General features: G+C 36.7%; 1 protein-coding gene across 7 annotated transcripts in view; it reads left to right on the top strand.

Annotated features, from left to right (window-relative positions):
* Window positions 1–15,252, top strand: part of LOC124369236 (CLIP-associating protein 2) — a 192,551-nt gene that overhangs the window by 49,578 nt on the left and 127,721 nt on the right. Inside the window, exon 1 of one of the 7 annotated variants that reach the window (XM_046827122.1) lies at window positions 4,741–5,079. The exons of the other annotated variants lie outside the window; for them this stretch is intronic. Within the exon in view, the coding sequence (XP_046683078.1) occupies window positions 4,929–5,079 (151 nt within the window). The 5' untranslated portion in view covers window positions 4,741–4,928. Of the gene's footprint in view, window positions 1–4,740; window positions 5,080–15,252 lie in introns of those variants that run through there. 7 annotated transcript variants of the gene reach the window in all.

Genomic DNA, 15,252 nt, shown 5'->3' with positions numbered 1-15,252 from the left:
TACCAAGATCTATTTTGAGACAAACATTGTTCAAATGGACCGGGTGTATGCATTTAATTAATGCTCTAAAGTAATTAATTTCTAAAAGTAGAATTGTAAACGTAAAGTAATCAGTCTATTGGTCTCCGTCTTACATTATTTATCAGTATATTAGTACGCTAAAGTATATCAAACATACACATTTCATGTTTGAGATATATATATATATATATATATATATATATATATATATATATATATGTGTCAAAATCTACTTCACTCAGTCGTAAAACACGGAAGTTCTCCGATCTGCTAAAAAGTTAGCTTTCAGTAATATTAATGAATCGATAATTGATCAATTTCCCCCACCAAATACTGTATATAATCATAATTTATACGTGGCATGCCTAGAAATCTTCCTACACGTTTCTTCTGCAGATGGCTACATGGCATTGTATGAAAATTGTGTATTTGACATTTTTGTCAAGACGTTGAGTTGTGCTTGATGTGTTGGGAAATAGCCGGTCTGTTGACTCGAAGTTGTGATGCATAGAGCTCCATGCAAAATTGGTCTACTCCTACGCCGTTCAACCGAGCAACCTCGTGTTGGATGGGATGCGATCGCTTTCCAGGCTGTCGTAATTATGAGAGACCTCCGATGTGAATTCCCTCGGCGTAACCATTCTGGAGATTGCATCCATATCTTTCGAGAAAACAGAAACGTGTTAGTGTAGCCGTAACCATGCGGACCTCGGCGAGTAGAAAGCGTGCGTTGTGAAGCTCTCTTGTGCGTACGGCATTGTTTGGACGTTTAATTAGCCTACGTTATAATCACAGGTTTATTTACGATGTTCGTTTTCAAATAGAAACCATTTCTTGATTATTTCCAAACTGTATTAATTTGTGAGGATTAGTGTTATCGTCATATTCAAAATTCCATACTGCATCGCGTTTTCTACTAAATTCCGAAAGTATAGTATATTGTTATGTTGGATGGATATTTTGAAACTAAGTTTAAGATCTGTTTTATATGTGATTTAATTTAAATTCTGAAGAAGTGGAAAGCTCTAGAGGAAACAAACTTTTGGAATTGATAATCAAAATTCACAGTCTCTTAATTTCGTTCTAAAGATTGTATTTAGTATATTTGAACATTATTGGTCGCAGTTAGTGATAATAGTAAATTATAACAAGCTTCTTGTTTCGATTGGGTCACAAAAATGTAATATATCCGACATATTCATGTTCATTGAAATTTTAAATCTTATTTTGATTTTAAAAATTCTTTGAAAATTGTACAAGTCCACTATGGGAATTGATGTGATCCATACTGGAATTATGTTAATTGAATAGCGGTGCGCTGGACTATGTGCCTACGCGTAATTTGTGCGGTCGACCGTAATCCAACACGGGATTGTTGGCTCTCTCTTTGCGTCATCTAAGTTTGGACATCCACGTAATTACATTTACATAACATAACTTCTCCCATTCAAGGACAATAACTGTATACAGGATAACGAATTACCCAGAATGTATCTGATCTGTGTCGAGATTTGTCTCCCCTCTCCTCCCAGACACAACAACAACACAACATAAAATACTTTTCTGTAAAAAATAAAGGTTTGTTACTGTACAAACTTGTCACAAGTTTTATTTTAGTTCATGGCCACCTTTAAAAAGATTTTGAAGAGAGAGTTTGTAAATTATTTTCAAAAATGTACTGTTTTAGGTCTCTGAAACTCTTAAAGGTTTAGAGAAGTTGTATTTAATATATTGCGTGTGTTGTAATGTGTTGTTAGAGCCAGGAGTGATGGAGCTCATCTCGATTTTATCCCCATAAGAACATGGTTAATCCTCAAACCGCATGCCTTTATTTATGTTTATAGGATTGGCAGATTTCCCATTTTAAAGACATAATTAATATGCAATCAAACCTCTTATTTTTATTCCATATTGATATTGTTTATTAAAATGTCTTGAATTCTTATCATTATGCTGTTTGAGTACCGATATGTTAATGTTTTAGATAAATTGTAATATACTATTGTCATGATGCAAGAAAGAGATTATTATAAATTATCGTGTAAATATTCAAAACATGTACAAGGAAAGCTGAGAAGCGTTTGGATTCGTATAAAGAACATCTTTAAAATGAAACATCTTTCATAATTCTGCGATCAAACTACGGGCGTGAACGTGTCTGAAATTAAACATTGTTCTTGTGAGGTAAAACTCAAGGTCGGTTTAATACAACCGCGTCTTAATTTTCACGTGTTTGTAACTGTCAGAAAGTTACGCCATTTCTAAAACAATGGAGTTGTAGACATGAAGCGTTCTTACGCAAGTTTATATACAGTACTCGTTTATTATCACAGCAATTATCATGACGTCACGTATCGTGATGAATTTGTCGTGTCTACAACCAAATTGGGAACGATTCAAAATATATTATAAAGCTTTCCAGACTGCCATTGTAATTTTCGGTGTTGTAGATTTTACCCTCCGATATCCCACTTGCTAATCCACGTTATCCGTACCGCAGTAAACCGTCTGATTTGTCTTCAGATGGAATGGTTTACACGAGAGAATACACGATATTGTGTATGAGTAAAAGGGCGATTTAGGGAGAGACCTATCCAGTTGAATATCCAAAATCTGTCTTATTTATTTATATTATGTATTAAAAGTGCGGAATGTTTCTAGAAATGGTTAAATGGATTTTTATACATTCTTATATCATTAAATATTATTGTAACTCCGAAGCGTTTATACTTTTGTTCTAATCTAGTTTATTGTGATGGATTACATAATTTAATCAGGATGTGTATTTTCTTGTATTCCGTATGAATATCGGTATTTTCTTAGAACATTATGAACAAAGTTCAATAGTATAATGTTTAAACTCGATGTTTTATTACCCTCACAATATATTTTAACAACGAGTAGTAACATATCCGATATTGCTTCCGAGTATCGTCATTCCACGCGCGTTCGCCCGTGAGTCGCAACGTGAAGTCCGCGATTATGTTCCGGTTTGCGATTTACGGAAATAAACAATGCAGATATATTAATTCTAAGTCAATGATTACGTTTATATTTAAGGGGTTTAATTTGAAAATGTGTGAATTCTACACCTTAATTTGATGATCAAGTACGTGCTGTCGGATGATTATTTCGTATGCGTTGTGGTGAGGTGTTCGGGCCCTTCTCCGAGTACACCGCCAGGGCTATCGTCCGGGGCGAAGCTAGGAAAGAACAATGGAATAAGTTTAAATCGGTATTACTCCCTCCAACTCAAAATTTTAGTGGAAGTGAGAATAGTGAAGTTACTCTAAGCGTAGTTGATAACGATTTCAAGAACCGTAGAAAAACAGTAAATGTCATTGGCACTAAAGTCACAGTAATGCACCATTCGATGTAAACAATTGTACATTTATTTGGTATGCTCAGCAATAATACAAAGAACCTCGAGTACTTTTTATAATAAATACAATCCGGAGAATAAAACAGTGTAGTTAGGTTTAAAGAGGTAAACGAATAACATAACCTCAGTTGGGCAAAATAGTGACAGCTACATCGGTAACAATATAATAGCAGAGCAGACTGGTTAGAGGCGGGGTTAATAGGCCGGTGTATTGTGTGGTTGTACTGAAGAAGTAGGTTGTAGCCCGCGTGGTGTGACGTAACTTACTCGATAATAGGACGCTAAACGTTAACTGGCCGTTTGCTTCATTACGCATAGAGTTAGGTGAACTTCGCGCATACATATGTGGACTGCCTAATCACATTCCGATATTTATTATCAGGTATAGTGGAGTTTATTTACAATAAAGTATGTACCACTCTTTGCAGTGTAAAGAATTATACAAGTAGAATACTCAATCCTGTTTGACATGCACACGGTAATAAATAATGTGTCAAATTAATTTCCATCGATTTTGCGACATTTAGGATAATGTAACTCATGAATTGATTATGTAAGATTGCTAAAGGCTATTGTTAGTTGACAGAACGTGAAAGAGCTAACAGCGATGACCGGTGCAGCCCTAATTCGCACTTGCAGACCACGGATGTATGGCTATTATGTAGTTAGTAAATATATCTTTAATCTGTATTCTATGCCTTGTTTATATATCATAAACAAGATATAAAATATAGAGAAAGATATGTTATGAAAGATAGATTGTGAAAAATAAAGCTTATATTTATCACTCAGCTCTACGCCTGATTTCGTCCTAAGCAATGTGGTAGACTCCCGTGTAAACGTGCATTAGTTTTGTTCAAAATATTTCAGTATGTCCTTCTTACTGAGATACGATGGAATAAGCTATGGGATCGTTATAAAATACCAATCCACCTTGTCATCCATTGTATCCTGGAACTGACAAGATCGATTAATGTTAATTTTATATGCAGTAACGAGGAAGAAATTAGCAATCATTTCCTGTAGTCGAGTGATTAGAAAGAATGGTAATGGGAAATTCAGTTCGCAGTAAAAGGAGGAAGGAAAGGGAATGCAATTCCTATTGTGTGTAGATTACGTTAACGACAGGCCGCATTATACCATAATTAATTAGTGAGATCGCCACTCATTCTTATGTGACATTTGTGTGTGTGTGTGTGTGTGTGTGTGTGTGTGTGTTTTATATATAACATATCTATATGTTGTATATATGTTAAATATAAATAGTTAAAAAAGCCACTCATTTTAAAATATTTATACTTGCATTAGGGCTGTATAACATTGGGGGATTTTAACACAGATTAAGGTTCTACATAGACAAGACTTTCGAAGAACTGACTACTTGGGATTTTTTAATGTAAGGACTACACATTCTGCACAAAAGTGAACTGTTACTCTAGTGCTGCAGTGATATGTGATATTGAAGTAGTCGTGAGCGAAGTGAGCAGAAGTAAGTAGTGTGGACGCGGCCTGCGGCAGGTATGGGATGGGGGCCCGGTGCGTGCCACCCGCCGATCCCGACCCTGCCCTCTGGGGTCCCGAACACATGTGGATACTACGCTACGACAATATCGTGAAGCACCCAGGTGGCAGAGTCAAGGGGTGTCATTGTGATATACATCGCCCGCGTCGTCCAGGTATGTCAGGTACTCGTAGTTTACCAGATAAGAAACCGTAGGCGGGACTAGAGAGGTGTCGAGTTCCAGTATACAGTAGTACCTAAAACCTAAAATGGCGATAAGATGTTTGGTTTCACGTAGCAATGTTTTAAAACGGTTTGAAAATTTATATTCTAAACAATATACCTGTATAATGTGTTATGTCTATAGCATATTTATATCTATAAAGTTCTTAGATTATTTTACCAGAGAAGCGGCAATACTGGAACTACTGATCTTTCATACTTAACGCGTAATATAACTCGAAGAAAATTTAGAACTCCAAAAGTATTTAAATCATCGTTTTAAATTTTCATTTCGTCATGGCGGTCCTACGTTTTTTAACAATCTACCCTTGTCAATCAAAGAACCAGTAGGTCTAAGAACTTTTAGTAGTAAGGTAAAAAGATGGTTGTTTTCTGTAAGTACTTTGTAATTATTTTAAAATTATTATTTAGAACAATAAACTTTAAAACTTTATTATTGTTAAAATAGTTTTGATATTTTTTTTATTAATCGTATGCTTTGTTAAATATAATAGTGTAATTGTGGCTGTATAGTTTAATGTGATTGCAGTGTGCTACAAAGAACAGACGTCACAGTGCGCGACTCATGTGCCATTTCAATTGCAAATCTGGACTCTGGCTTTTTTGTGTGGTTTTTTTTCTGTTAATCTGGCCACAATACTTGGAAACGTGGCCAGTTCTTATTCCATAGAAAGAGTTTTTGTTTTATTTATTGTAAAAAATGCTGGAATAAATCATTACTTCATAAGTTATAGACATGAAATGTAACAAAATATCCGGTCCAATTGATTTATTTATTGCTTTTATACCATTTAAGCTACTTCATATGTATAAGATGTGCACAAATGTGTAGGAACAAAAAGATACAACATAAAATATAGGGTTTATAGTGTTGTTATCTGCATCAGAACATTTTTATATAAACTACCTAAAACATACAAAATCCAGTCACTTACTGGTAGCTATGTGTCAAGCGGCCTTAGATCGCAAACAGCTTGTAAGGAAAGATATTACGCATATGGTACTTTTAATATATAGAAAGAGAATAGTACTTGTATAAATTAATTCTGTATTACTTAACCTACTGTCGTACAATAACCGCGGAAAGTTTTCCGGCGGCTTTGTCAGCTAACGATGAGTATAGATGAACTTTTGTGCCATCGTTCATCAGCTGGAGGGTAAAACAATTACTTATGATTCTGCATAACAATAAATCTAGCTGAAGTCCCTCAGGGCCCTGTTCCGTTTGTGTAAGAAAGTAATAATTATCCATGACCTTGTATTTACTCCTGACACAACAAGCAGAGCCGTCACAAGGTCATGTGTGCACCAGGCATGAAGTATCCGCGCCCCATCCTTCTGGCAACAGTGATCACCCTACCGTTGGCTGGAACAGACATTTAGACGCGATGGGCAAGGTGTAATTTCCACATGTAAATTTGAAAGATGGATTTATATTCTACTATAATTAACTGTAGGGAGTGGAACGTGAAGTTTCTATGTAAAAATAGTCTGCTTGAAATCCCTTCTCTCAAGCTGTTTTTGTAGCATTGGCGTTTCACAAGTCTAGGTGTCCTGTTTCACTGGGACTAAATTAGTTTCGGCGTACAAATGCTATACAAAGTTAAAAAAACTGCACGAAGTTGTATTGTAAGATTACCATATGTGAGATTTAAAATACTACTCTAGATATAACATAGTAAAACACGTCACGTCTTGCCGCATGCATGATAGAAGACGTAACTATCGTATCGTAATAATTGGTAACTATCGTAGTAGTATGTATTTGACTCCAGGTTTTATTTTTGTTATACAAATGTGGTTCTTCAGGAGACTTTGGTTTATACACTATCTCTGATTGAAGGAAATTCGACTCGTCCAGCCACTTTGCTCTAATACGTTAAAGTAATCAGATGTATAAATATTTTATTTTGTCAGTATCGATAATTTAAAAAGGATTATATTTGTTAATTGTAAGCGGAGTTGTAACTGAAATTGATTTGGATTGTAAGGCAGAAAACGGTTGATCACATGGCAATACTGTAATGATAATTGATCATTATCAGTCAAAAAATAGCTAAGGATAATAACTCCGGTTTTTAATCAAATTCATATCTGTTTATAATTATTTTTGTTTGTTTCTTTTATTCCTATTGATTGAAGGTTTCCTATTGTGTTTGAACCAAAGCCGGGTTGAATATAAACTGCATCATTCCGTATTTTAATAGTTTACAACAAGCAATTTAATACTGACAATGCAGTGAGCAGCCGGATAAATTATGTTGGTTTTATAAGAAACAAATGACAGAAGCTTAAATCTAAACAAATAGGAAACGTTTGTAAAATTAATATTTTTACAAAAGCTAAAAATACGCGTTGGCGTGTAAATGTATTTTATAGCACTTTGCGTAGTTCAGTGCCCATATAACAAGGGAGATGAAGTTCGGCTTTGCTAATTACCCATTACAATTAGATCAATACTTGAGTGGTTGGAGCCAGTCTAAATTGTATGTGCTTTAATTTATTTGACGCTAGACTCGTTTATTTGAGTTCTTAGTTAGTTTTCAAGAGTTCGTCGACTTTAGTGTTTTATGTGATTGTTTAAGCATTAAAATATTTTATATTGTAAATTCAAGTAAACTTTGGTATGATTCATTATCTTATTTATCAGTTTTTAATAAAGTGGATTGACTGATGTATCGATGGAATAAGAAATAACTAAAGAACTGATGGTATAAAAACTGTACTCCCGCAATTGGGATAGCTATTTCTCTGTTAACATTGTCCATACTAAGTTATTTTTGTATGGAAATTCCCTCGCGAACAGATATTGAGACTATACTAAATTGTATGCATTTGTTGCGGAAAGAATGCTTTAAAATAAAAAAACCTCCTATAATATCATAATGTAACCGATTTAGTCATGAAACTTATAAAATCGTCATATGCACTGTCGTTCGCACGCATTTGCCGTTCTGAGGTGATTAAGAAAGGGTGGGTGGTGGTAGTTAAAGAACGCCTAGTTGCATAATTGACGCGTTTGGCGGACGAGGCTCTAACAAAGACTACGCCAGAATGGCAATTAGAAGACATTTGAATGACAATGCCAGTGTCGACATTGGCGTTGCAACGTCACGGTCTATAGCGATATTCGTCGTACTTAGTGCAGTATATTAATATACCCTGCTTGGGTGTGAACCGTGAGCCAATGTTAGAAGTAATTAAACATATGTGCTTGCTTTTATATATTGGAAGAAGTATGGTGATGGCACGAGGAATCAGTGTTCCGTTTTTATTGAAATACTTGTTTTTAAGTACGAGATATTGTATTGAGGACATTCATCTTGTCCAAAAGTGTGAATATCTGGGAAGGAAACTTAGAAAGGTCATGCGCTATCATTATCTCTCCATATTCTCTGACACGGTAATCTGTATTTGTACACATCGCAAACTCGTACCCACGGCCATTGTGTATGTAAATATAATTTGTGAATACATTGCACAGTCAACAGGGTTTGATTTAGTGATTTTGGTATAAAAACACTGAATTAAAAAAATCTCAAGTATTTATATAAAACTGTTTACGCTCCTCCTCTGCTCCCCTGATAAATTTACAAAGTACCAATGTTGAAGTACGTGTGCGAAAACCGGACATTAACTGCGGGGTTGTGTATCAGTAAGTCACGTGTGATCCTGCTGGCGGGGTTGAGGTGTGAAGGCTACATGTGCAGAGACCGGACAGTAAATGCGGGGTTGTGTATCAGTAAGTCACGTGTGATACTGCTGGCGGGGTTGAGGTGTGAATGCTACATGTGCGGAGATTGGACAGTAACTGCGGGGTTGTGTATCAGTAAGTCACGTGTGATCCTGCTGGCGGGGTTGAGGTGTGAAGGCTACATGTGCAGAGACCGGACAGTAAATGCGGGGTTGTGTATCAGTAAGTCACGTGTGATACTGCTGGCGGGGTTGAGGTGTGAATGCTACATGTGCGGAGATTGGACAGTAACTGCGGGGTTGTGTATCAGTAAGTCACGTGTGATCCTGCTGGCGGGGTTGATGTGTGAAGGCTACATGTGCGGAGACCGGACAGTAACTGAGGGGTTGTGTATCAGTAAGTCACGTGTGATACTGCTGGCGGGGTTGAGGTGTGAAGGCTACATGTGCGGGAGACCGGAGTGTGCTAAAGTCGAGACCGGTTTTTCAGGGTCGTTGTTTGCGGATGTATTGGTTGTGGAACCGAGTAGCATCATGCATAATGGAGTGATGTAATCGATAACTTTAGTTATTATATTTATGTAGATTTTGCCCTGTGTGAACTAAGTAGTCTACACTCATAATCGGAAGGTACTACTAGATATGTTACATTTTCTGTCATTAAATGTTGCAAATTACGATACGATATAATAGGATATGGGCTGAATTTGGTACAAACCCATATGTAGAATCAAATACAGCACAACGTGTGTGATCTTAATAACTTATTACATTTGTAGTATAACAATACGTATGATAATGTATAGTACACCGCCGTAATATAGGTAATGTAATGTATTAACCTGTAAAACAACTTTATAAAACAAGATTTATAGTTTAATATTTCCTCTTCAATATCTCACATGCGTGTGCTGTAGCCCAAGAAACAGGAAACCTCGATACTTCTATACCTAAGAGATATTTTCTACTTGTTCCGCAATGTCTGGGGCAGGATGCGTAAGGAGTACTCTTCCGTGGGATGGGACAGAAAACATAGAAGGTTGTTGGGTAATTGCGGTATCATACTTGTCACCTTGGAGGAAGAAGGGGAGGCCAGTTATGTTCCTGCTTTTCTTCTTCTACCAGTGAAAGCGGGAAGTGGAGCTGTTTTCCTCACGTTTAGGGTTTCATTTTTAAAATGAATAATGAAGCTATAGCAACCTCACCCATTGCAACCACCATCCTAAACATTAACCTAAACCTCATGATCAAGTTATTCCTTATTCAAATATCTCGAAATGTGTAGTTAGTGATGTGGTACTATGAGGTTGCCTATATTTAACTGTCACTATCGGTTGATTGTACTGTACCCAATGTAGGTGTAAACTAGCCAAACATGAACCTTCCTTAAACGGTTTATGTTTTACTTGACATGTATAAACCAAGTTGGGTCCCTATGGAGAACCATATCCTGTGAATGAAAAAATGAATGAATCAATTAAAATGTATTTGCTGGTAGATAATTTATCGTTTCAAGACATATATCCACTAGTACAGTAAGTAGAATAGGCATTTAATGCATAAATCTGGCTCGTAATGATGCTGTGAGAAGATTTGCCTTCAAAGCTGCATAGCGTTACTGAATATGAGTCACAAATGATTCAAAGTTATATATTTTAATTTACACATGCTTTCTTATTGTTGTTTAGTTGTTACCAGCAGCTTTTGTATAACACATTGATTAATTATTAGAACGGGAAAATGTAATTTCTTATTGTCCACAATCCTGAAATGAACAATAGAAATCTTCTTGAGCTCCACCCAGATTCAAATCGAAGATGAGTATACGATAGTAAACAGATTTGCATACGCAGGTAAAAGCGTCGAAACATCTTTATATATAATCTGCATCACTTTTGCGCAATGTGCTGTGCATGACGTGACTGTCACGTCCTTGAACATGTTCAGTTAGTTTAAGAATTACATTTTTATGCAATCATTTCTAAGGAATCTTCCCGTTTTTACAGAACGTAGCGTCGTAAGGGGTTTCCACACCTAATGAAATATCTTTTTCCTAGAGCTTAGTACTTGTTGAGGTTTCCTCCATGTTGTAATAATGTATGGATTAGTGAAGTATTTACTATTTCTAATACCTACATCTTCCTTATTTAAAAGTGAATCCGCTGAGAGGACTTGTTCACGAGGTTGAGTGACATAAAAAGAATTTTCGCAGAAAAACTGTCTTATATGGTTTATGCATTTAAGTGAAAATATGCATTATACAACTTCTACATTAATTTTATTACTGTGGTTTTGACAACTTACTTTCTGAATTATTACAATGTACTTACTTCACTTGTATTAAAATGTATTAGGAAACAAGATTATATAAAGTTTAAAAATTGCTGTTATCCAGTAATAACATGTTTTTAACCGATAGACCCCCTTGAGGGGAGATTAAACTGCAATTGAAGCAGAATTTCAAATACAAAAGTTTTAAGTTACCTTATATATTTATTTATTAACGGATAACAGTTTTCAATAAGTAACAATAAGGTTCAAGAAAGCAACGTTGCTATATATTGCATAAGACTTGTTTAAAGGACCTGAACAATTTACCAGATGCTGAGAAATACGAAGTTGCGTTTACACTGAGGCTGCTAACAATTAATTTTTAATGTGACCAACATTTTGAAAATTGGATTCAGATTTTTCTTTGCTTCAGGTAAAAGATTAAAGGATATTTGGAAGAAAGGTTTGTGATTTTTATATTTTAAACTGTCGCCAACAAAATAAAGAATACGAATATGAAGTCGGAAGTGTAGCAATAAAAGGAAAGGAGCGCCAGGAAAGGTGTGGGTTTGACACTAACACACGTCGGTTATGTTGGATTCTTTCAGATCGATTCGTCTGTAAATGTTGTTTTGGCACATCGCACTAGTGGTTTTTATTACCAATGAAGTGTTTCAGTACATATATATATATATATATATATATTTATATATATATATTTATATATATATTTATATTCATAATTCTGTCTCGTAAATGTTATAAATTATGTGTTCGGGCACCAGAGATGCTCGTCATTGCGAAGGATGAGTGGATGGGCTTGTCTACAGACAACCTCATCGTTGCACAACACTTCGGTGTTACAACATGTTTTTGCTGATTAATATTGAAATACCGTACATATTTTGATCGTCCCTAAAGTCCATCTATTGTAAGCAGAAGCAAAAAGGAATCGTTTAAGTGATTTCCTCAGTTAAGAACGACTATGGCTCTGGCCTTAGGCATGTCTTCTCATCGATGACTCAACTCGACTCGGTGCCAAAATCTGAAGGTGAGCACGTATCACGGTATAGTCTGTATTGTAATGTTGTCCGAGACTTGCCGGTGCAGGTATCCGCGATCCTTGTTTCACGGAGGTCGTGACCGCGATCGGACCTCTTCTTTGCCTTCACCTCGTGCCCTAGCGTGTGGCCCCCTAACTCTGTGTGTCACTTGGACAGTACTCTCACAGAATTCTTGATTTAAATGTAAATAAAAATGTTACACAACACATATGGGTCTTGTAGTACAATCGGGGATTTGATGGATTAGTCCAAATTCATATATCGAGATATCGTCTCTAAAATTTGTGTTTCTCTTCTAGGTTTTTGTATCCAAACTTGCATAAATTATTGACCCTACACTAGTTTATTTGTAAATCAAATAGTTAATTAAAGCCCTGACTGCTGCCATCCCTAATTACATACACGATATGAACGTTGTAGGTGTACACGTTTGTTAGTGGAGATGGCAGCGTAGCGATAATCGGAAACTTTTTACATTGCGAAACCCGTCGACGGCGGAACGTATCAGGTGTCTCCGTTATCTGCCTGCCGGTGTCGGATGGTGTGACGGACAGCCCTTACTTACGTAACTTGCCCTTGCAGTAGCCTAGTCGCCGATTCTCACGCTCGCCACTTACAATGTACATGGCACATACATCATTTATACAATTTGAAATTTAAACGTGTCACATTCAAACACCAATGATCAGTAATAATCCTTTGTGAATTACAGCACACTTCCTGAACTGGTACATGTCTTCTCATTATACAGTCTTTCTGTCAATTATTCACAAATTTGTAAACATTGGACAATGCAACAAATTTTGACACCTTATGAGATAAGGGCATTTTAAAGTGATTTTGGCTGTTTTTTTTTGTTTTTTTTTTTTTTTTTTTTTGTTAAAAAAACTTTCCTGTGGACGCAATATTATAAACCGCCGCTCTTCGCCTCAATCATCTCTGTCACGTGTCTAATGTATTTGTATCAGCCACTGTTTGTAGCACATTTCAACATACAGAATAGTATTTTTTCTAAAATTAAGAGACAAGGTAAAGCCAATAACAGTTGCCAGTTTTTAAAATAAGTTGAATAGTTTTTGTTTATATTTAAAAATTAGTCAAACGAGTTTAAATAATAAATTAATCAATTACCTCAGTTAACAGTATACCCTTATTAAAAACTAATTGCATCGCTGTATCGAATTGTATGAATTGTCACAACAACTCACAACTGATTCACAATATTGTTTCAAACTGATTTGACAACAATATATTTCTTTTGTAGAAAATTCATAAATTATCCTGATAAAACTATCTTAATATGTAAAACAATAAATTTTTCGTTAAATTCATAATTTTTAGTATTCATAAATGAGAATTTCACATTTTATTTAGATTTTTTTTAAAGGTTTATCTTATGCGGTGCGTATATTATGAGCAAAACCGCTTCTCTCTTTTCGAAGTCATGATCTTATACAATTAGAGATTCCCGCGCCGATAGTGGTACAAACACAATGAAACTTCGCCATATTAGCCGATACAACGGTGGGTATCGATGGCGAACGTTGTATAAGGAGTAACGTCTGAGCTATGAGTGGCTGACTAAGGAATGTACGGCTTTCTCTCGGGACCGCGACTGGACAGCAGATAACGTGATTCCGTTTGCTCTACACGAGTCGTCCCTCCGTCATTTGCAATCGCATTATTTGGAACGTGAACAGGAAAAGGGGGTAAACGCGAGGACATCGAATAACGTGATTCTGTGTGCGCTACACGATTCCTCACTCCGTCATTCGCACTTTCACTATTCGGATCGTGGAGTGGAACATTTGGTGAACGCGAGGGCAGTAAGATAACGTGATTCCATGTGACTATACGAGTCTTCCCTCCGCCATTCGCACTTCCACTATTTGGATCGTGAAGTGGAAAATTGGGTGAACGCGAGGACAGTAGATAACGTGATTCCATGTGACTATACGAGTCTTCCCTCCGCCATTCGCACTTCCACTATTTGGATCGTGAAGTGGAAAATTGGGTGAACGCGAGGACAGTAGATAACGTGATTCCATGTGACTATACGAGTCTTCCCTCCGCCATTCGCACTTCCACTATTTGGATCGTGAAGTGGAAAATTGGGTGCACGCGAGGACAGTAGATAACGTGATTCCATGTGACTATACGAGTCTTCCCATCATCATTCGCATTATTACTGTTCGGTAGGTGGGCCTTTGCATCGTACATTATGTCCTTCGAGTTAACTAACGGGACTAGTTAGTTACAGTAACTCAACCCCTCGCTAATCAGTCGGTCACTGCGTAGGTGATATTTTCAGTCCGGTCTTCTCCTAAAAGGGTTAAAATACTCAAGGACATTCTGCTAGTAGGTCAAATAAACAACGTAATGACATAAGGTTGGAATGGAGAATTACTTTGGGGTTGAGTTAGCTAGTTGCTAGAATGTAACTGCGGTGCGGTACAGGACAGGATTTCAAGATGTTACCCTGCTAACGTTCTATCTACTAGCGTACTAGCGAACTCATCCCCCCCCCCCCGGTATTCAATTGATTACTGTATGACTAATTTCTTCATTTCGGGCTAATAGTGGTGATTTACATCCATTCTAGCTACTAGCGGGAAGATCGAACTCGACCCCTCAGTAGTCAGTGTCTTGTAGTGCTAGTGATACCTTCATCTCCTGTCCTGTACCGCATCGTAGTTACATTCTAGCTACTAGCTAACTCGACCCTTCAGTAGTCTGGCATAGTGTGGGTGATGTCTTCAGATCGTGACCTGTACCGCATCGTAGTTACATTCTAGCTACTAGCTAACTCGACCCTTCAGTAGTCTGGCATAGTGTGGGTGATATCTTCAGACCCTGTCCTGTACCGCATCGTAGTTGCATTCTAGCAACTAACTAACTCAACCCCACAGTAATCAGTAGGTCACTGTGGGGGTTAATTACTGCATTCCAACCTATTTCATTACGTTGTCTATTTGAACTACTAGCAGAATGTCCTTGAATATGTTCACCCTTTTAGGGCCAGCCTTCGTTACATTACAGAAAAAGTAGAACAGCGTTGAAACCTTCCGGCGAAATCG

The sequence above is a fragment of the Homalodisca vitripennis genome, chromosome X, assembly GCF_021130785.1.
Source record: "Homalodisca vitripennis isolate AUS2020 chromosome X, UT_GWSS_2.1, whole genome shotgun sequence".
Classification (NCBI taxonomy): Eukaryota; Metazoa; Arthropoda; class Insecta; order Hemiptera; family Cicadellidae; genus Homalodisca; species Homalodisca vitripennis.
This window is presented reverse-complemented; position numbering and strand designations above follow the sequence as displayed.